Source organism: Ascaphus truei, unplaced genomic scaffold, assembly GCF_040206685.1.
Source record: "Ascaphus truei isolate aAscTru1 unplaced genomic scaffold, aAscTru1.hap1 HAP1_SCAFFOLD_934, whole genome shotgun sequence".
Taxonomy (NCBI): Eukaryota; Metazoa; Chordata; class Amphibia; order Anura; family Ascaphidae; genus Ascaphus; species Ascaphus truei.
The window spans coordinates 81920-102761 of record NW_027457273.1 but is presented as its reverse complement, the minus strand read 5'-3'; the positions used below and the strand labels follow the sequence as shown (position 1 = coordinate 102761).

The 20842-nt window shown below is 59.1% G+C and overlaps 2 protein-coding genes across 3 annotated transcripts in view; one reads left to right on the top strand and one right to left on the bottom strand.

Annotated features, from left to right (window-relative positions):
- The window catches only part of LOC142486528 (metabotropic glutamate receptor 6-like), a 53089-nt gene extending 42491 nt beyond the window's left edge, over positions 1 to 10598 (top strand). The window contains 4 exon segments of the mRNA XM_075585108.1: positions 5045 to 5980; positions 6463 to 6728; positions 6988 to 8407; positions 8489 to 10598. Coding sequence (XP_075441223.1) covers positions 5045 to 5980; positions 6463 to 6711 — 1185 coding nt within the window. The 3' untranslated portion in view covers positions 6712 to 6728; positions 6988 to 8407; positions 8489 to 10598.
- Positions 10599 to 18488: 7890 nt separating this feature from the next.
- LOC142486529 (caM kinase-like vesicle-associated protein) overlaps positions 18489 to 20842 on the bottom strand; it is a 60897-nt gene continuing 58543 nt past the window's right edge. For both annotated transcript variants that reach the window (XM_075585109.1, XM_075585110.1), the window contains 2 exons: positions 19021 to 19108; positions 18489 to 18914 (listed from right to left, as the gene is read on the bottom strand). In XM_075585109.1, coding sequence (XP_075441224.1) covers positions 18717 to 18914; positions 19021 to 19108 — 286 coding nt within the window. In that variant the 3' untranslated portion in view covers positions 18489 to 18716. The remainder of the gene's footprint in view (positions 18915 to 19020; positions 19109 to 20842) is intronic.

Genomic DNA, 20842 nt, shown 5'->3' with positions numbered 1-20842 from the left:
ACTGCAGGTGCGCGTGACCCCCCTGTCCTGCTGACTGCAGGTGCGCGTGACCCTCCTGTCCTGCTGACTGCAGGTGCGCGTGACTCCCCTGTCCTGCTGACTGCAGGTGCGCGTGACCCCCCTGTCCTGCTGTGTCTGTAATCCTCCCATCATGGAGACTGTAAGCTCCTCGGGGCAGGGCCTTCCTTCGCCTTACAGATGTTTTCGGTGCCACGATCGTGGGTGGCAGTGATGTGGCACGGTAGGATTAACCCTGCGGGGGCCATGCATCAAACGGGTCCCCGCAGCAGCGCTAATTCTACAGACCTGCCCTCAATCTGATAGAGCTGCGCAGAGAGAAGCAGTCTCTCTCTCTCCCCATGTCCCCCCGAGCAGCTCACAATGTGAGAAGCAGTCTCTCTCTCTCCCCATGTCCGCCCGAGCAGCTCACAAGGTGAGAAGCAGTCTCTCTCTCTCTCTCCCCATGTCCCCCCGAGAAGCTCACAATGTGAGAAGCAGTCTCTCTCTCTCCCCATGTCCCCCCGAGCAGCTCACAATGTGAGAAGCAGTCTCTCTCTCCCCATGTCCCCCCGAGCAGCTCACAAGGTGAGAAGCAGTCTCTCTCTCTCTCTCCCCATATCCCCCCGAGCAGCTCACAAGGTGAGAAGCAGTCTCTCTCCCCATGTCCCCCCGAGCAGCTCACAATGTGAGAAGCAGTCTCTCTCCCCATGTCCCCCCGAGCAGCTCACAATGTGAGAAGCAGTCTCTCTCTCTCTCTCCCCATATCCCCCCGAGCAGCTCACAAGGTGAGAAGCAGTCTCTCTCCCCATGTCCCCCCGAGCAGCTCACAATGTGAGAAGCAGTCTCTCTCTCTCTCTCCCCATATCCCCCCGAGCAGCTCACAAGGTGAGAAGCAGTCTCTCTCTCCCCATGTCCCCCCGAGCAGCTCACAAGGTGAGAAGCAGTCTCTCTCTCTCTCTCCCCATATCCCCCCGAGCAGCTCACAAGGTGAGAAGCAGTCTCTCTCTCCCCATGTCCCCCCGAGCAGCTCACAAGGTGAGAAGCAGTCTCTCTCTCTCTCTCCCCATATCCCCCCGAGCAGCTCACAAGGTGAGAAGCAGTCTCTCTCCCCATGTCCCCCCGAGCAGCTCACAATGTGAGAAGCAGTCTCTCTCCCCATGTCCCCCCGAGCAGCTCACAAGGTGAGAAGCAGTCTCTCTCTCTCTCTCTCTCTCTCCCCATGTCCCCCCGAGCAGCTCACAATGTGAGAAGCAGTCTCTCTCCCCATGTCCCCCCGAGCAGCTCACAAGGTGAGAAGCAGTCTCTCTCTCTCCCCATGTCCCCCCGAGCAGCTCACAATGTGAGAAGCAGTCTCTCTCTCTGTGTCCCCCCGAGCAGCTCACAATGTGAGAAGCAGTCTCTCTCTCTGTGTCCCCCCGAGCAGCTCACAAGGTGAGAAGCAGTCTCTCTCTCCCCATGTCCCCCCGAGCAGCTCACAAGGTGATTAGCAGTCTCTCTCTCTCTCTCCCCATGTCCCCCCGAGCAGCTCACAAGGTGAGAAGCAGTCTCTCTCCCCATGTCCCCCCGAGCAGCTCACAATGTGAGAAGCAGTCTCTCTCTCTCCCCATGTCCCCCCGAGCAGCTCACAAGGTGAGAAGCAGTCTCTCTCTCTCTCTCCCCATATCCCCCCGAGCAGCTCACAAGGTGAGAAGCAGTCTCTCTCCCCATGTCCCCCCGAGCAGCTCACAATGTGAGAAGCAGTCTCTCTCTCCCCATGTCCCCCCGAGCAGCTCACAAGGTGAGAAGCAGTCTCTCTCTCTCTCTCCCCATATCCCCCCGAGCAGCTCACAAGGTGAGAAGCAGTCTCTTTCCCCATGTCCCCCCGAGCAGCTCACAATGTGAGAAGCAGTCTCTCTCCCCATGTCCCCCCGAGCAGCTCACAAGGTGAGAAGCAGTCTCTCTCTCTCTCTCTCCCCATGTCCCCCCGAGCAGCTCACAATGTGAGAAGCAGTCTCTCTCCCCATGTCCCCCCGAGCAGCTCACAAGGTGAGAAGCAGTCTCTCTCTCTCCCCATGTCCCCCCGAGCAGCTCACAATGTGAGAAGCAGTCTCTCTCTCTGTGTCCCCCCGAGCAGCTCACAATGTGAGAAGCAGTCTCTCTCTCTGTGTCCCCCCGAGCAGCTCACAAGGTGAGAAGCAGTCTCTCTCTCCCCATGTCCCCCCGAGCAGCTCACAAGGTGATTAGCAGTCTCTCTCTCTCTCTCCCCATGTCCCCCCGAGCAGCTCACAAGGTGAGAAGCAGTCTCTCTCCCCATGTCCCCCCGAGCAGCTCACAATGTGAGAAGCAGTCTCTCTCTCTCCCCATGTCCCCCCGAGCAGCTCACAATGTGAGAAGCAGTCTCTCTCTCTCCCCATGTCCCCCCGAGCAGCTCACAATGTGAGAAGCAGTCTCTCTCTCTCTCCCCATGTCCCCCCGAGCAGCTCACAATGTTTGAACCAGTCTCTCTCTCCCCATGTCCCCCCGAGCAGCTCACAATGTGAGAAGCAGTCTCTCTCTCTCTCTCTCCCCATGTCCCCCCGAGCAGCTCACAATGTGAGAAGCAGTCTCTCTCTCTCTCTCCCCATGTCCCCCCGAGCAGCTCACAATGTGATTAGCAGTCTCTCTCCCCATGTCCCCCCGAGCAGCTCACAAGGTGAGAAGCAGTCTCTCTCTCTCTCCCCATGTCCCCCCGAGCAGCTCACAAGGTGAGAAGCAGTCTCTCTCTCTCCCCATGTCACCCGAGCAGCTCACAAGGTGAGAAGCAGTCTCTCTCTCTCCCCATGTCACCCGAGCAGTTCACAAGGTGATTAGCAGTCTCTCTCTCTGAGCAGCTCACAAAGTGAGAAGCAGTCTCTCTCTGAGCAGCTCACAAGGTGAGAAGCAAGCTCTCTCTCTCCCCGTGTCTCCCTGAGTAGCTCAAAAGGTGAGAAGCAGTCTCCCTCTCTCCCCATGTCTCCCTGAGTAGCTCACAAGGTGAGAAGCAGTCTCTCTCTGTGTCCCCCCGAGCAGCTCACAAGGTGAGAAGCAGTCTCTCCCCATGTCCCCCCGAGCAGCTCACAAGGTGAGAAGCAGTCTCTCCCCATGTCTCCCCGAGCAGCTCACAAGGTGAGAAGCAGTCTCTCTCCCCATGTCCCCCCGAGCAGCTCACAAGGTGAGAAACAGTCTCTCCCCATGTCTCCCTGAGCAGCTCACAAGGTGAGAAGCAGTCTCTCTCTGTGTCCCCCCGAGCAGCTCACAAGGTGAGAAGCAGTCTCTCTCTCTCCCCATGTCCCCCTGAGCAGCTCACAAGGTGAGAATCAGTCTCTCTCTCTCTCCCCGAGTAGCTCACAAGGTGAGAAGAAGTCTCTCTCTCTCTCTCTCTCTCCCCATGTCACCCGAGCAGCTCACAAGGTGATTAGCAGTCTCTCTCTCTGAGCAGCTCACAAAGTGAGAAGCAGTCTCTCTCTCTCTCCCCGAGTAGCTCACAAGGTGAGAAGCAGTCTCTCTCTCTCTCTCCCCATGTCCCCACGAGCAGCTCACAAGGTGAGAAGCAGTCTCTCTCTCCCCGAGTAGCTCACAAGGTGAGAAGCAGTCTCTCTCTCTCTCTCCCCATGTCACCCGAGCAGCTCACAAGGTGATTAGCAGTCTCTCTCTCTGAGCAGCTCACAAAGTGAGAAGCAGTCTCTCTCTGAGCAGCTCACAAAGTGAGAAGCAGTCTCTCTCTGAGCAGCTCACAAGGTGAGAAGCAGTCTCTCTCCCCATGTCTCCCCGAGCAGCTCACAAGGTGAGAAGCAGTCTCTCCCCATGTCCCCCCGAGCAGCTCACAAGGTGAGAAGCAGTCTCTCCCCATGTCCCCCCGAGCAGCTCACAAGGTGAGAAGCAGTCTCTCCCCATGTCCCCCCGAGCAGCTCACAAGGTGAGAAGCAGTCTCTCACCATGTCTCCCTGAACAGCTAACAATGTGAGAAGCAGTCTCTCTCTGTGTCCCCCCAAGCAGCACACAAGGTGAGAAGCAGTCTCTCTCCCCATGTCTCCCGAGCAGCTCACAAGGTGAGAAGCAGTCTCTCTCCCCATGTCCTCCCGAGCAGCTCACAAGGTGAGAAGCAGTCTCTCTGTGTCCCCCCGAGCAGCTCACAAGGTGAGAAGCAGTCTCTCTCCCCATGTCCCCCCGAGCAGCTCACAAGGTGAGAAGCAGCCTCTCTCTGTGTCCCCCCGAGCAGCTCACAAGGTGAGAAGCAGTCTCTCCCCATGTCCCCCCGAGGAGCTCACAAGGTGAGAAGCAGTCTCTCTCTGTGTCCCCCCGAGCAGCTCACAAGGTGAGAAGCAGTCTCTCTCCCCATGTCCCCCCGAGCAGCTCACAAGGTGAGAAGCAGTCTCTCTCTGTGTCCCCCCGAGCAGCTCACAAGGTGAGAAGCAGTCTCTCTCTCTGTGTCCCCCAGAGCAGCTCACAAGGTGAGAAGCAGTCTCTCTCTCTGTGTCCCCCAGAGCAGCTCACAAGGTGAGAAGCAGTCTCTCTCTGTGTCCCCCCGAGCAGCTCACAAGGTGAGAAGCAGTCTCTCCCCATGTCCCCCCGAGCAGCTCACAAGGTGAGAAGCAGTCTCTCTCTCTGTGTCCCCCCGAGCAGCTCACAAAGTGAGCAGTTGTCAGTCAGGACTGTCCTGCCCCTTGATGACGTAGATACCCATATTCGGTTATCTACGTTACGAGGGAGGATACTATTGGACCATTTTCAGTCAGCTGCATCATCAAGGGGCAGGGCAGACCGGATGGATACAAAAAAGAATCCATGTACCGTATAATATTAAAATAAATTACTTACCCAGTGGCTAACCATTAAGGTAATGAAAGGGTTAACCCCTCCCGACCCCCTGGGGGCCTAACAACACTCTCTGGGGCAAGGACCCCCTTCACCCCCCCCCTCTTACCCCCAACAAGCGTACTCCCCCACCCCCCCCCCCACACCCAGTAATGGGCAATAGTCCTATTAACCTTTGCTTTAGACTCATTGTTTCTGATACATGTTTGCTCTCTGCTTCTTTCTCATTCAGATTGAGGAGATGCAGTGGTCAGGCGGCCAGCCGGACATCCCATCATCTGTCTGCAGCCTCCCCTGCCAGCCCGGCGAGCGGAAGAAGATGGTGAAGGGAGTGTCCTGTTGCTGGCACTGTGAGCTGTGTGATGGATACCAATTCCAGCTGGACGATTTAAACTGCCAGGCTTGTCCCTTTGACATGAGGCCCAACTTAAACCGCACTGCCTGCCGTCCCACGCCTATTGTCAAGCTGGAGTGGCACTCTCCCTGGGCCATCCTACCTCTCTTCTCGGCCATCTTGGGCATCCTTAGCACCCTCTTTGTGGTGGGCACACTGATGCGTTTTAACGACACTCCCATTGTGCGGGCGTCGGGGCGAGAGCTGAGCTATGTGCTGCTCACAGGTATCTTCTTGATGTATGCGATCACCTTCCTGATGATGGCAGAGCCGGGCGTGGTCGTGTGTGCCCTTCGCAGGCTGTTCCTGGGGCAAGGGATGTGCATCTCCTACGCCGCCCTGCTGACTAAGACCAATCGCATCTACCGCATCTTCGAACAGGGCAAGCGCTCTGTGTCCCCTCCCCGTTTCATCAGTCCTGCTTCCCAGCTGGCCATCACCTTCAGTCTCATCTGTGTGCAGCTGATGGGTACCACGGTCTGGCTGGCCGTGCTGCCCCCGCACAGTGTCATTGACTATGAGGAACAGCGCACACCCAATCCGGAGATGGCCCAGGGGGTTCTCAAATGCGACATGTCGGACCTGTCACTGGTCAGCTGCCTCATGTACTCCATCCTGCTGATGGTCACCTGCACAGTGTATGCGGTGAAGGCACGAGGGGTGCCGGAAAACTTCAATGAAGCCAAACCCATCGGCTTCACCATGTACACGACGTGCATTGTGTGGCTGGCCTTTGTCCCTATTTTCTTTGGCACATCACAGTCCGCAGAGAAGGTGAAGGACATCACAAGACTGCCATCGTTATATATTCCATTCACCCTCTGTGTTCATTGGTACCCACAACTCGCCTTTTTCGCTTTGTCCCTTGTGTCATCCAGCAGGCGTTCATTGGTTGGACTCATTATCAAGGTGACCTGCTGTTCCATTGAGTCTAGACATCATACCATCTCTGTCTGTTCCACTCAGTGTCCTGTGGTCAGTAGATACCTCTGACCTCTTGTGATTTAATAGCCCAATGTGGTGGGGTTGGAGAAGGACATTCATGCTTTGATTTGTATTTGTTTCTTGCACTGTGCTGTACCTGATCAGTGAGGCCCACAAACCACTGTTCCACGGTATCATCAGAGTGTTGGGCTCTTTACTCTGGCCTTCTGTCTCATCTACTCGTTCCATTCATGGACATCCTGCTGCTTCCTCTGGGTGGACATCCAACGTGGAAGAGGGTGTCTCATGCTGCCTCTTTCTCCTCCTCTCAGATTTATATCCAGACCACAACCCTGACCGTGTCAATGAGCCTGAGTGCGTCCGTCTCGCTGGGAATGCTCTATGTGCCCAAGGTCTACGTCATCCTCCTCCACCCCGAGCAGAACGTGCAGAAACGGAAGCGCAGCTTGAAAGCTGTGGCCACAGCAGCCACTATGTCCAGCCGCCTGTCCCAGAAACAAAGTGAGCGACAGAACGGGGAGAGCAAACCCAGCGAGAAGAGCCTGCCCGAGAGCAAGTGACACGCCAGAAGCTACATGTATGTATAACAGTACCTACATCGCTAGACACTACAGAACAACATGCGGGGAGGCCCTCACACACTTTCAGGTGCTTATTTTTAGAATAAACTCCTGTACATGTAGAGCGCCATCCCATGGGTGCTGCCCACTCACCAATGGGTGCTGCCCACTCACCAATGGGTGCTGCCCACTCACCAATGGGTGCTCTTGGTGATATGCAAATCTTCACTCTGGTATGGACACAGAAGTAACCAAAGATAATCTCTCTGCATACAGGTCCGTGTGAGATGCGACAGGCGTGGTGAGACTGTGTCACAGACACGACTATAGCACAGAATGTGCCCGGGCTGCAGAGAAACACCCAGCACTGCGGAGTCCGAACAGCAGCACAAAGTTGCACTGCAACAGGACAAGCAGGGTGCAGGGACAACACAACTCTGCATCACCACAATGTGTAACACAACAGCACAAGCAGGGTGCAGGGACAACACAACTCTGCATCACCACAATGTGTAACACAACAGCACAAGCAGGGTGCAGGGACAACACAACTCTGCATCACCACAATGTGTAACACAACAGACAAGTGTCTGCAAACTCACCTATATCATGGAGAGTTACATAGGCGTGTCACTTAACCCGTCCCCTGCCAGAGCCCCACAGCATCACTTAACCCCTGCCTTGCCAGAGCCCCGCAGTGCATCACTTACCCCCTTTCCTGCCAGAGCCCTGCAGAGCATCACTTACCCCCTCCCTTGCCAGAGCCCCGCAGAGCATCACTTAACCCCTCCCCTGCCAGAGCCCTGCAGAGCATCACTTACCCCCTCCCCTGCCAGAGCCCCGCAGAGCATCACTTACCCCCTCCCCTGCCATAGCCCTGCAGAGCATCACTTAACCCATCCCCTGCCAGAGCCCTGCAGAGCATCACTTAACCCCTCCCCTGCCAGAGCCCCACAGCATCACTTACCCCCTCCCCTGCTAGAGCCCTGCAGAGCATCACTTAAACCCTATTAGTGCCCCACAGAGCATTGCTTAACCCCTCCCCTGCCAGAGCCCCGTAGAGCATTGCTTAACCCCTCCCCTGCCAGAGCCCTGCAGAGCATCACTTAACCCCTCCCCGAGCCTGCAGAGCATCACTTACCCCCTCCCCTGCCAAAGCCCTGCAGAGCATCACTTAACCCCTGTTAGTGCCCCACAAAGCATTGCTTAACCCCTCCCCTGCCAGAGAATATCTATAAACATTTTTTCCATTGGAAGAGGAGTCCTTTATTTCTGAGGGTCTCTCCCAGGACAATGAATCCCCTCTGAACCGCAGCACCGCTCGGCCCTTTCATGAGACATTTTCAGGGGACATCTGATATCGCACCGTGTGATGAGCAATAAGAAATGTTTCTGCTCACATCCCAGAGACGGGGTGCACGGAGTCTTCCTCCCCATAGGAAGGGGCACACGGAGTAAGCGAGGTGTTCTAATAAGGTGGGGTTCCTCCCGTAGGAAGGGGCACACGGAGTAAGCGAGGTGTTCTAATAAGGTGGGGCTCCTCCCGTAGGAAGGGGCACACGGAGTAAGCGAGGTGTTCTAATAAGGTGGGGTTCCTCCCGTAGGAAAGGGCACACGGAGTAAGCGAGGTGTTCTAATAAGGTGGGGTTCCTCCCGTAGGAAGGGGCACACGGAGTAAGCGAGGTGTTCTCATAAGGTGGGGCTCCTCCCGTAGGAAGGAGCACATGGAGTAAGCGAGGTGTTCTCATACACAGAGGCTGTGAGATGTTCTAATAAGGTGGGGTTCCTCCCGTAGGAAGGGGCACACGGAGGCGGTGAGATGTTCTAATAAGGGGTCCCCCCCCCCAGTAGGAAGGGGCACATGGAGTAAGCGAGGTGTTCTCATAAGGTGGGGTTCCTCCCGTAGGAAGGGGCACACAGAGGCTGTGAGATGTTCTAATAAGTTGGGGTTCCCCCCCCAGTAGGAAGGGGCACAAAGAGGCTGTGAGATGTTCTAATAAGGTGGGGTTCCTCCCGTAGGAAGGGGCACACGGAGTAAGCGAGGTGTTCTGATAAGGTGGGGTTCCTCCCGTAGGAAGGGGCACACGGAGGCGGTGAGATGTTCTAATAAGGTGGGGTCCCCCCCCCCCAGTAGGAAGGGGCACATGGAGTAAGCGAGGTGTTCTCATAAGGTGGGGTTCCTCCCGTAGGAAGGGGCACACGGAGGCGGTGAGATGTTCTAATAAGGTGGGGTTCCTCCCGTAGGAAGGGGCACACGGAGTAAGCGAGGTGTTCTCATAAGGTGGGGTTCCTCCCGTAGGAAGGGGCACATGGAGGCGGTGAGATGTTCTAATAAGGTGGGGTTCCTCCCGTAGGAAGGAGCACATGGAGTAAGCGAGGTGTTCTCATAAGGTGGGGTTCCTCCCGTAGGAAGGGGCACACAGAGGCTGTGAGATGTTCTAATAAGGTGGGGTTCCTCCCGTAGGAAGGGGCACACGGAGGCGGTGAGATGTTCTAATAAGGGGTCCCCCCCCCCAGTAGGAAGGGGCACATGGAGTAAGCGAGGTGTTCTCATAAGGTGGGGTTCCTCCCGTAGGAAGGGGCACACAGAGGCTGTGAGATGTTCTAATAAGTTGGGGTTCCCCCCCCCAGTAGGAAGGGGCACAAAGAGGCTGTGAGATGTTCTAATAAGGTGGGGTTCCTCCCGTAGGAAGGGGCACACGGAGTAAGCGAGGTGTTCTGATAAGGTGGGGTTCCTCCCGTAGGAAGGGGCACACGGAGGCGGTGAGATGTTCTAATAAGGTGGGGTCCCCCCCCCCCAGTAGGAAGGGGCACATGGAGTAAGCGAGGTGTTCTCATAAGGTGGGGTTCCTCCCGTAGGAAGGGGCACACGGAGGCGGTGAGATGTTCTAATAAGGTGGGGTTCCTCCCGTAGGAAGGGGCACACGGAGTAAGCGAGGTGTTCTCATAAGGTGGGGTTCCTCCCGTAGGAAGGGGCACATGGAGGCGGTGAGATGTTCTAATAAGGTGGGGTTCCTCCCGTAGGAAGGAGCACATGGAGTAAGCGAGGTGTTCTCATAAGGTGGGGTTCCTCCCGTAGGAAGGGGCACACAGAGGCTGTGAGATGTTCTAATAAGTTGGGGTTCCCCCCCCCCCCCAGTAGGAAGGGGCACATGGAGGCTGTGAGATGTTCTAATAAGGTGGGGTTCCTCTCCGTAGGAAGGGGCACACAGAGGCGGTGAGATGTTCTAATAAAGTGGGGGTCCCTTCCGTGTAGCAAGGGGTACTCAGATGTTGTGCAAATTTACCGACTGTCAGATGTTTCGTTTCTACGTCGTCTGGATTTCACTGACAAAAAAAAATCATCAGTTTTCTATTAAAATACCTTTGTTTGGCCCTGAACCCCCATGTAAGTCCTCGGAGGTGATATACCTGGTTGTGACGAGTTGTTCTTATAAAGGTGCATGTCACTTTATGCTCCTCCCTTACCTCTCTTGGTTCTTGTGACAGTGCCCATCTCGAATCACGAGGCCGACCCGCAGGGCCGAGGTAGGAATGCAGAATAACCGACTCGAGTCCTGTAAGAGTATTCGTAGTCGGTAAGCAGGCAGGGGTCAGGGCTGGCGGCAGTGGTGCAGAGTCCAGGCAAAAGGTCAGGGCAGGTGGCAGAGGTGGAGTGCAGGCGACAGGCAAAGGGCAGGCGGAAGGCAGCGAGGTCGGGGTCACGGTCCGGGGTCAGAAACGGGGATTCCAAATAGGCGAAAGGGTAATGTGTGAACGCGAAGATCAGACGGAGTTGCAGCAGACAGTACTCTGCTCGGCGACTCCCACCAGGAACGGCAGCCTTATAAAGCAGGCTGCCGGAACCCAAAATGGCCACAGTGAGCAGAAAGGGCAGGAGAGACAGAAAACCTGGCACGAATCGAGCAGAATCCTTACAGTTCTGCTTTAGAACCTGACAACTCGGCCTTCTCCTCTCTTGATCTACATGCCCCGCTTTCTCTCTGCCGTTCTGGCCCTTCTAACCCCAGACCCTGGCTAAATTCCCACACGCGCATGCTGCGTTCCTCCACTCGTTCCTCTGAACACCTCTGGAGGAAATCTCACACTCTCGCAGAATTCCTTCACTACAAATTTATGCTATCCTGTTTCACCTCTGCCCTCTCGCAAGCTAAACAAGCCTACTTTACATCACTAATCAACACGCACAATTCTAACCCACGCCGACTCTTCTCCGTCTTTGACTCTCTACTCAGACCATCCTCTGCTGCCTCTTCTCCTTCCTCCATCTCAGCTCAGGACTTTGCCGACTATTTCAAGGAAAAGGTGGAATCCGTACGTCAGGACATCCCCTCTGAATCCCCCTCCTATCTCACACCTCTTCCTAACTCTCCTCCAGTAGCCCCCTTAGCCACCTAGGCGGAGGGCGGCTATGACCTGTGGGCAAGTCTCTCCCTCACCTCCAGGACCCCCTGGTCGCTCTCTATTCCGCAGGCGCGAGCGGGGGATGATGCGGGATGGGGAGGAGTGGGGGAGGAGCCAAGGGGTTTTTAAAGCCACAAAGCAAGCGCGTTCTTTCTGCTCCCAGCCGACGCGTTTTCACTCCTCCTGCCTTCCTTGACTCTTTCCTCTATAACAGAGGATGTGTCGTTGTTGTTCTCCTCTTCTCCATCTAACACCTGCCCTCTTGACCCCATTCCCTCCCATCTCCTAAAACCTCTTGCTCCTACTATAATCCCTACGCTCACGCACATTTTTAACTCCTCCCTCTGCTCTGGAACCTTTCCATCCTCTTTCAAACATGCAACAGTCATACCATTACTCAAACACAGCAAGCTTGACCCTACCTGTCTTTCTAACTATTGTCCTGTCTCCCTCCTGCCTTTTGCCTCTAAACTCCTTGAACGTCTTGTGTTCTCTCGCTTGCTCCATTTTCTCAACACCTATTCTCTCCTAGACCCTCTACAATCTGGCTTCCGTACTGATCACTCCACTGAAACAGCCCTCATTAAAATAACTAATGAACTCCTTGCTGCCAAAGACAGAGGTCATTACACTCTGCTCATATTACTCAACCTCTCTGCAGCATTTGACACCGTGGACCACCCTCTTCTTCACATTCTCTATACTCTTGGTATTCGTAACAAAGCTCTATCCTGGATCTCCTCTTATCTCTCCCATCATACAGTACTTTCAGCATTTCTTTTTCTAACACCTCTATCGACCTCTAAGTGGGGGTCCCGCAGGGCTCTGTCCTGGGACCTCTTCTCTTTTCTCTGTACACACTTTCTCTAGGTGACCTAATCACATCTCTGGGGTTTAAATATCACCTCTATGCTGACGACACACAAATTTACCTTTCTACCCGACCTTACACCTTCTGTACAGACCAAAGTTTCTGAATGTCTCTCTGCGATATCATCCTGAATGGAGCTCCTCATACTTCCTCCCAAACCTGGCCCTACTACCTCCTTCCACATTACTGTTGGAAGTACCATCATTCACCCAGTAGCCCAAGCACGCTGCCTAGGGGTCACACTCGACTCCTCTCTCACATTCTCCCATCACATTCAAAAGGTAGCTAAAACCTGACTCTTTTTCCTCCGCAATATTACAAAAATACTCCCTTTCCTCTGTTTCTCCACTGCTAAAACACTGGCTCAGGCCCTCATTCTCTCCCATCTCGATTACTGTAACCTCCTGCTGTCCGGCCTTCCTGCCTCTCCACCTGTCTCCCCTACAATCTATCCTAAACGCCGCTGCCAGAATCACGCTACTCTTTCCTAAATCTGTCTCCGCATCTCCCCTCATGAAATCCCTCTCCTGGCTTCCGATCAAATCCCACATCTCACACTCCATTCTTCTCCTCACTTTTAAAGCTTTACATTCTTCTGCCCCTCCTTACATCTCAGCCCTAATTTCTCGCTCTGCACCATCCCGACTCTTGCGTTCTGCTCATGGATGTCTTCTTTCTACCCCCCTTTGTATCTAAAGCCCTCTCCCGCCTTAAACCTTTTTCACTGACCTGCCCCGCACCTCTGGAATGCCCTTCCCCTCAATACCCGACTAGCACCCCTCCCTATCCACCTTAAGACCCACCTGCTTAAAGAAGCATATGAGTAGCACCGTGGATAATACTATACACCTGATACATAAAGCTTGGCCCCCTGCAGACATACTTACCAGGATGCCCTGGCTTCATTAGACCTTGAGCTGGTTTTAGCCGCAGTTCTCTTACCCGTCTGGTTCTGAGCCGGACTTTCAGTATTCTCCATCTCAGATTCTTTCTGCCCAACATTTTCATTCATCCCTTTTTCCATATTTTCTGACTCTTTCTTTTGCAAACATTTCTGCACTTTAGCTTCCAGGGAAACTTTCTTATCCGCATTCAGATTAGCTTGAGACCTGGTTCCAACTCCTCTCCCTCCTCCAGGGTCTGCAGTCATCTTGGCTCACAGCTCCTCCCCTTCCTGTGTGTGAGGGGGAGGCTGGCGCTGACACTGCGTGTCGAGGGGGAGGCTGGCGCTGACACTGCGTGTGAGGGGGAGGCTGGCGCTGACACTGCGTGTGAGGGGGAGGCTGGCGCTGACACTGCGGGGGAGGGGGAGGCTGGCGCTGACACTGCGTGTGAGTGGGAGGCTGGCGCTGACACTGCGTGTGAGGGGGGAGGCTGGCACTGACACTGCGTCTGTGAGGGGGAGGCTGGCGCTGACACTGCGTGTGAGGGGGAGGCTGGCGCTGACACTGCGTGTGTGAGGGAGAGGCTGGCGCTGACACTGCGTGTGAGGGGGAGGCTGGCGCTGACACTGCGTGTGAGGGGGAGGCTGGCGCTGACACTGCGTGTGAGGGGGGAGGCTGGCGCTGACACTGCGTGTGAGGGGGAGGCTGGCGCTGACACTGCGTGTGAGGGGGAGGATGGCGCTGACACTGCTGTGTGAGGGGGAGGCTGGCGCTGACACTGCGTGTGAGGGGGAGGCTGGCGCTGACACTGCGTGAGGGGGAGGATGGCGCTGACACTGCGTGTGAGGGGGGAGGCTGGCGCTGACACTGCGTGTGAGGGGGAGGCTGGCGCTGACACTGCGTGAGGGGGAGGCTGGCGCTGACACTGCGTGTGAGGGGGAGGCTGGCCCTGACACTGCGTGAGGGGGAGGCTGGCGCTGACACTGCGTGAGGGGGGAGGCTGGCGCTGACACTGCGTGAGGGGGGAGGCTGGCGCTGACACTGCGTGAGGGGGGAGGCTGGCGCTGACACTGCGTGAGGGGGAGGCTGGCGCTGACACTGCGTGTGAGGGGGAGGCTGGCGCTGACACTGCGTGTGAGGGGGAGGCTGGCGCTGACACTGCGTGTGAGGGGGGAGGCTGGCGCTGACACTGCGGTGTGAGGGGAGGCTGGCGCTGACACTGCGTGTGAGGGGCGGAGGCTGGCGCTGACACTGCGTGTGAGGGGGGAGGCTGACACTGCGTGTGAGGGGGAGGCTGGCGCTGACACTGCGTGTGAGGGGGAGGCTGGCCCTGACACTGCGTGTGAGGGGGAGGCTGGCGCTGACACTGCGTGTGAGGGGGAGGCTGGCGCTGACACTGCGTGTGAGGGGGAGGCTGGCGCTGACACTGCGTGTGAGGGAGAGGCTGGCGCTGACACTGCGTGAGGGGGAGGCTGGCGCTGACACTGCGTGAGGGGGGAGGCTGGCGCTGACACTGCGTGTGAGGGGGAGGCTGGGCGCTGACACTGCGTGTGAGGGGGAGGCTGGCGCTGACACTGCGTGTGAGGGGGAGGCTGACACTGCGTGTGAGGGGGAGGCTGGCGCTGACACTGCGTAGTGTGAGGGGGAGGCTGGCGCTGACACTGCGTGTGAGGGGGAGGCTGGCGCTGACACTGCGTGTGAGGGGGAGGCTGGCGCTGACACTGCGTGTGAGGGGGAGGCTGGCGCTGACACTGCGTGTGAGGGGGAGGCTGGCGCTGACACTGCGTGTGAGGGGGGAGGCTGGCGCTGACACTGCGTGTGAGGGGGAGGCTGGCGCTGACACTGCGTGTGAGGGGGAGGCTGGCGCTGACACTGCGTGTGAGGGGGAGGCTGGCGCTGACACTGCGTGTGAGGGGAGGCTGGCGCTGACACTGCGTGTGAGGGGGAGGCTGGCGCTGACACTGGCGTGTGAGGGAGAGGCTGGCGCTGACACTGCGTGTGAGGGGGAGGCTGGCGCTGACACTGCGTGTGAGGGGGAGGCTGGCGCTGACACTGCGTGTGAGGGGGAGGCTGGCGCTGACACTGCGTGTGAGGGGGAGGCTGGCGCTGACACTGCGTGTGAGGGGGAGGCTGGCGCTGACACTGCGTGAGGGGAGGCTGGCGCTGACACTGCGTGAGGGGGAGGCTGGCGCTGACACTGCGTGTGAGGGGGAGGCTGGCGCTGACACTGCGTGTGAGGGGGAGGCTGGCACTGACACTAAGTGTGAGGGGGAGGCTGGCGCTGACACACTGCGTGTGAGGGGGAGGCTGGCGCTGACACTGCGTGAGGGGGAGGCTGGCGCTGACACTGCGTGTGAGGGGGGAGGCTGGCGCTGACACTGCGTGTGAGGGGGAGGCTGGCGCTGACACTGCGTGTGAGGGGGAGGCTGGCGCGGACACTGCGTGTGAGGGGGAGGCTGACACTGCGTGTGAGGGGGAGGCTGGCGCTGACACTGCGTGTGAGGGGGGAGGCTGGCGCTGACACTGCGTGTGAGGGGGAGGCTGGCGCTGACACTGCGTGTGAGGGGGAGGCTGGCGCTGACACTGCGTGTGAGGGGGAGGCTGGCGCTGACACTGCGTGTGAGGGGGAGGCTGGCGCTGACACTGCGTGTGAGGGGGAGGCTGGCGCTGACACTGCGTGAGGGGGAGGCTGGCGCTGACACTGCGTGTGAGGGGGGAGGCTGGCGCTGACACTGCGTGTGAGGGGGAGGCTGGCACTGACACTAAGTGTGAGGGGGAGGCTGGCGCTGACACTGCGTGTGAGGGGGAGGCTGGCGCTGACACTGCGTGAGGGGGAGGCTGGCGCTGACACTGCGTGTGAGGGGGAGGCTGGCGCTGACACTGCGTGTGAGGGGGAGGCTGGCGCTGACACTGCGTGTGAGGGGGAGGCTGGCGCTGACACTGCGTGTGAGGGGGAGGCTGGCGCTGACACTGCGTGTGAGGGGGAGGCTGGCGCCTGACACTGCGTGTGAGGGGGGAGGCTGGCGCTGACACTGCGTGAGGGGGAGGCTGGCGCTGACACTGCGTGTGAGGGGGAGGCTGGCGCTGACACTGCGTGTGAGGGGGAGGGCTGGCGCTGACACTGCGTGTGAGGGGGGAGGCTGGCGCTGACACTGCGTGTGAGGGGGAGGCTGGCGCTGACACTGCGTGTGAGGGGGAGGCTGGCGCTGACACTGCGTGTGAGGGGGGAGGCTGGCGCTGACACTGCGTGTGAGGGGGAGGCTGGCGCTGACACTGCGTGTGAGGGGGAGGCTGGCGCTGACACTGCGTGTGAGGGGGAGGCTGGCGCTGACACTGCGTGTGAGGGGGAGGCTGGCGCGGACAGTGCGTATGAGGCTGGTTGTAATACATTGCTGTCTGCTCGTGCTGCAGTGCATTGTGGGAGATATATAATCTGCATGGACGTGTTTCACACATTGTGACATCTTGTTAGTTTCTGTTTATTGAGGTTAACCCGTTCACTGCCAGGGGTACCGGCCTCTATGGCACAGGAAGAGTTAACAGTCAGAAGTAGAACAAATAAAACGTAAGCATGCGATGACATGCGACAGGTCAAAGGTCTTTCTCCAGGACCGGCTGGGGCATGAGAGCCCCTTTCCCCACAGAGCATCGCTGTGTAACCCCTTCCCTGCCAGAGCATCGCTGTGTAACCCCTTCCCTGCCAGAGCATCGCTGTGTAACCCCTTCCCTGCCAGAGCCCAGCAAAGCATCGCTGTGTAACCCCTTCCCTGCAGAGCATCGCTGTGTAACCCCTTCCCTGCCAGAGCCCAGCAGAGCATCGCTGTGTAACCCCTTCCCTGCCAGAGCATCGCTGTGTAACCCCTTCCCTGCCAGAGCCCCGCAGAGCATCGCTGTGTAACCCCTTCCCTGCCAGAGCCCAGCAGAGCATTGCTATGTAACCCCTTCCCTGCCAGAGCCCAGCAGAGCATCGCTGTGTAACCCCTTCCCTGCCAGAGCATCGCTGTGTAACCCCTTCCCTGCCAGAGCGTCGCTGTGTAACCCCTTCCCTGCCAGAGCATCGCTGTGTAACCCTTTCCCTGCAGAGCCCCGCAGAGCATCGCTGTGTAACCCCTTCCCTGCCAGAGCCCAGCAGAGCATCGCTGCGTAACCCCTTCCCTGCCAGAGCCCGCAGAGCATCGCTGTGTAACCCCTTCCCTGCCAGAGCCCCGCAGAGCATCGCTGCGTATCCAAAATGAGAGGAATATCACTGAGTTTTCTCTTTGACGTGCGATTATTTGATCTCATCCGTTTAATTCCATTGATTTGGATGAAAAATTCTTATTCCCCCCTTTTCCCGAGCCTGGTCTCTCCTCCTCCCCCCCCTTCCCGAGCCTGGTCTCTCCCCCTCCCCCCTTCCCGAGCCTGGTCTCTCCTCCTCCCCCCTTCCCGAGCCTGGTCTCTCCCCCTCCCCCCCCTTCCCGAGCCTGGTCTCTCCCCCTCCCACCCTTCCCGAGCCTGGTCTCTCCCCCTCCCCCCTTCCCGAGCCTGGTCTCTCCTCCTCCCCCCCTTCCCGAGCCTGGTCTCTCCCCCTCCCCCCTTCCCGAGCCTGGTCTCTCCTCCTCCCCCCCTTCCCGAGCCTGGTCTCTCCTCCTCCCCCCCTTCCCGAGCCTGGTCTCTCCTCCTCCCCCCCCTTCCCGAGCCTGGTCTCTCCTCCTCCCCCCCCCTTCCCGAGCCTGGTCTCTCCTCCTCCCCCCCCTTCCCGAGCCTGGTCTCTCCCCCTCCCCCCCTTCCCGAGCCTGGTCTCTCCCCCTCCCCCCCTTCCCGAGCCTGGTCTCTCCCCCTCCCCCCCTTCCCGAGCCTGGTCTCTCCCCCTCCCCCCCTTCCCGAGCCTGGTCTCTCCCCCGCCCCCCTTCCCGAGCCTGGTCTCTCCCCCTCCCCCCTTCCCGAGCCTGGTCTCTCCCCCTCCCCCCCTTCCCGAGCCTGGTCTCTCCCCCCTCCCCGAGCCTCGTCTCTCCCCCTCCCCCCTTCCCGAGCCTGGTCTCTCCCCCTCCCCCCTTTCCGAGCCTGGTCTCTCCTCCTCCCCCCCTTCCCGAGCCTGGTCTCTCCTCCTCCCCCCCTTCTCCGGGCCTGGTCTCTCCTCCTCCCCCCCTTCCCGAGCCTGGTCTCTCCTCCATCCGACCCACCGGACTTGGATTTCCCTTCCTTCCCCCCCCTCACTGGGCCTGGTCTCCCCTCTTCTCCCGAGCCTAGTCTCTCCTCCCTCTGCCCCTGGTTTCCCCCGGGCCTGGTCTCTCCCCCTCCCCCGGTCCTGGTCTCTCCCCCTCCCCCGGGCCTGGTCTCTCCCCCTCCCCCGGGCCTGGTCTCTCCCCCTCCCCCGGTCCTGGTCTCTCCCCCTCCGCCCTGCCCTGGTCTCTCCCTCCCCCCTCCCTTGCCCCGGGCCTGGTCTCTCCCCTACCCCCTGCCCTGGTCTCTCCCCCCCCATGCCCCGGTCTCTCCCCCCCCCCCCCATGCCCCGGTCTTTCCCTCCCCCGCCCCAGGCCTGGTATCTCCCCTACCCCCTTCCCTGGTCTCTCCCCCCCCCCCCCTGCCCTGGTCTCTCCCCCCCCATGCCCCGGTCTCTCCCCCCCCCCCCATGCCCCGGTCTCTCCCCCGTCCCCGAACCTAATCCTGGTTTCTCCCATGGGCCCAATTCCTTGGGTGTGTTGATCTGACGTCTTTGGTAACGCTGCCGGCGTCACACTCCTGGGCACTAAGCGTGCCCCTGTGCCCACTGACCTGTGAGTGGGCATTGGTCAGCATGGAGGGCAGGGTAGAAACAAACACTAAGGCGCCCAGTGCTCTGGCTGTCCAGTTACCGCCCGTCACCCTCAGGGGTCCCCTGGCGTCTGTGGGGGCTCCAGCCCGCTCATGGGGAGTGAGGGGGACGGAGTCGGAGAGGAGGGGCTGGATTCCACTGTGACCTCGTGCGACACGCTCATGGAAGATCGGGGTGTGACGGGGAGGCGCCCCGCGCTGCTCTCCGGAGCGCGCAGGCGCTGCATGAAAGTCGTGACACGGATGGCTTTCTGTAGGGGGTGAGGGGGAGAGAAAGGTGGATCATTCTCAGCTCCATCGCTGACTTTCCATCTGCTCATAACAGGTAACCCAACTCCTGCAGAGCCTGCTACTCACCCTCCACTTAGCTTTAGCAAAGTTCTTCTCAATCTGAGCGCAGACGCCATCTTTAAGGTTCCGCTCGGACGCAGCATTTCCCGAAATCCTGCGAGAGACGGGAGTGTGACACCTGTTCCTCATGGTGACGCGGGCTCTGCTCCTGTGTGTGTGACGCGGGCTCTGCTCCTGTGTGTGTGTGTGTGACGCGGGCTCTGCTCCTGTGTGTGTGTGACACGGGCTCTGCTCCTGTGTGTGTGACGCGGGCTCTGCTCCTGTGTGTGTGTGTGTGACGCGGGCTCTGCTCCTGTGTGTGTGTGACGCGGGCTCTGCTCCTGTGTGTGTGTGACGCGGGCTCTGCTCCTGTGTGTGTGACGCGGGCTCTGCTCCTGTGTGTGTGTGTGTGACGCGGGCTCTGCTCCTGTGTGTGTGTGACGCGGGCTCTGCTCCTGTGTGTGTGTGACGCGGGCTCTGCTCCTGTGTGTGTGTGTGTGACGCGGGCTCTGCTCCCGACTGTGTGTGACGCGGGCTCTGCTCCTGTGTGTGTGTGACGCGGGCTCTGCTCCTGTGTGTGTGTGTGTGACGCGGGCTCTGCTCCCGACTGTGTGTGACGCGGGCTCTGCTCCTGTGTGTGTGTGACGCGGGCTCTGCTCCCGACTGTGTGTGACGCGGGCTCTGCTCCTGTGTGTGTGTGACGCGGGCTCTGCTCCCGACTGTGTGTGACGCGGGCTCTGCTCCTGTGTGTGTGTGACGCAGGCTCTGCTCCTGTGTGTGACACAGGCTCTGCTCCCGACTGTGTGTGACGCGGGCTCTGCTCCCGACTGTGTGTGACGCGGGCTCTGCTCCTGTGTGTGTGACACGGGCTCTGCTCCTGTGTGTGTGACACGGGCTCTGCTCCCGACTGTGTGTGACGCGGGCTCTGCTCCTGTGTGTGTGTGACGCGGGCTCTGCTCCTGGCTGTGTGTGACGCGGGCTCTGCTCCTGTGTGTGTGTGACGCGGGCTCTGCTCCTGTGTGTGTGTGTGACGCGGGCTCTGCTCCTGTGTGTGTGTGACGCGGGCTCTGCTCCTGGCTGTGTGTGTGACGCGGGCTCTGCTCCTGTGTGTGTGACGCGGGCTCTGCTCCCAACTGTGTGTGACGCGGGCTCTGCTCCTGTGTGTGTGACATGGGCTCTGCTCCCGACTGTGTGTGACGCGGGCTCTGCTCCTGTGTGTGTGTGACGCGGGCTCTGCTCCTGGCTGTGTGTGACGCGGGCTCTGCTCCTGTGTGTGTGTGACGCGGGCTCTGCTCCTGGCTGTGTGTGTGACGCGGGCTCTGCTCCTGTGTGTGTGTGACGCGGGCTCTGCTCCTGGCTGTGTGTGTGACGCGGGCTCTGCTCCTGTGTGTGTGTGACGCGGGCTCTGCTCCTGGCTGTGTGTGTGACGCGGGCTCTGCTCCTGTGTGTGTGTGTGACGCGGGCTCTGCCCCTGTGTGTGTGACGCGGGCTCTGCTCCTGTGTGTGTGACGCGGGCTCTGCTCCTGTGTGTGTGTGACGCGGGCTCTGCTCCTGTGTGTGTGTGACGCGGGCTCTGCTCCTGTGTGTGTGTGTGACACGGGCTCTGCTCCTGTGTGTGTGTGTGACACGGGCTCTGCTCCTGTGTGTGTGTGTGACACGGGCTCTGCTCCTGTGTGTGTGACGCGGGCTCTGCTCCTGTGTGTGTGTGACGCGGGCTCTGCTCCTGTGTGTGTGTGACGCGGGCTCTGCTCCTGTGTGTGTGACGCGGGCTCTGCTCCTGTGTGTGACGCGGGCTCTGCTCCTGTGTGTGTGTGACGCGGGCTCTGCTCCCGACTGTGTGTGACGCGGG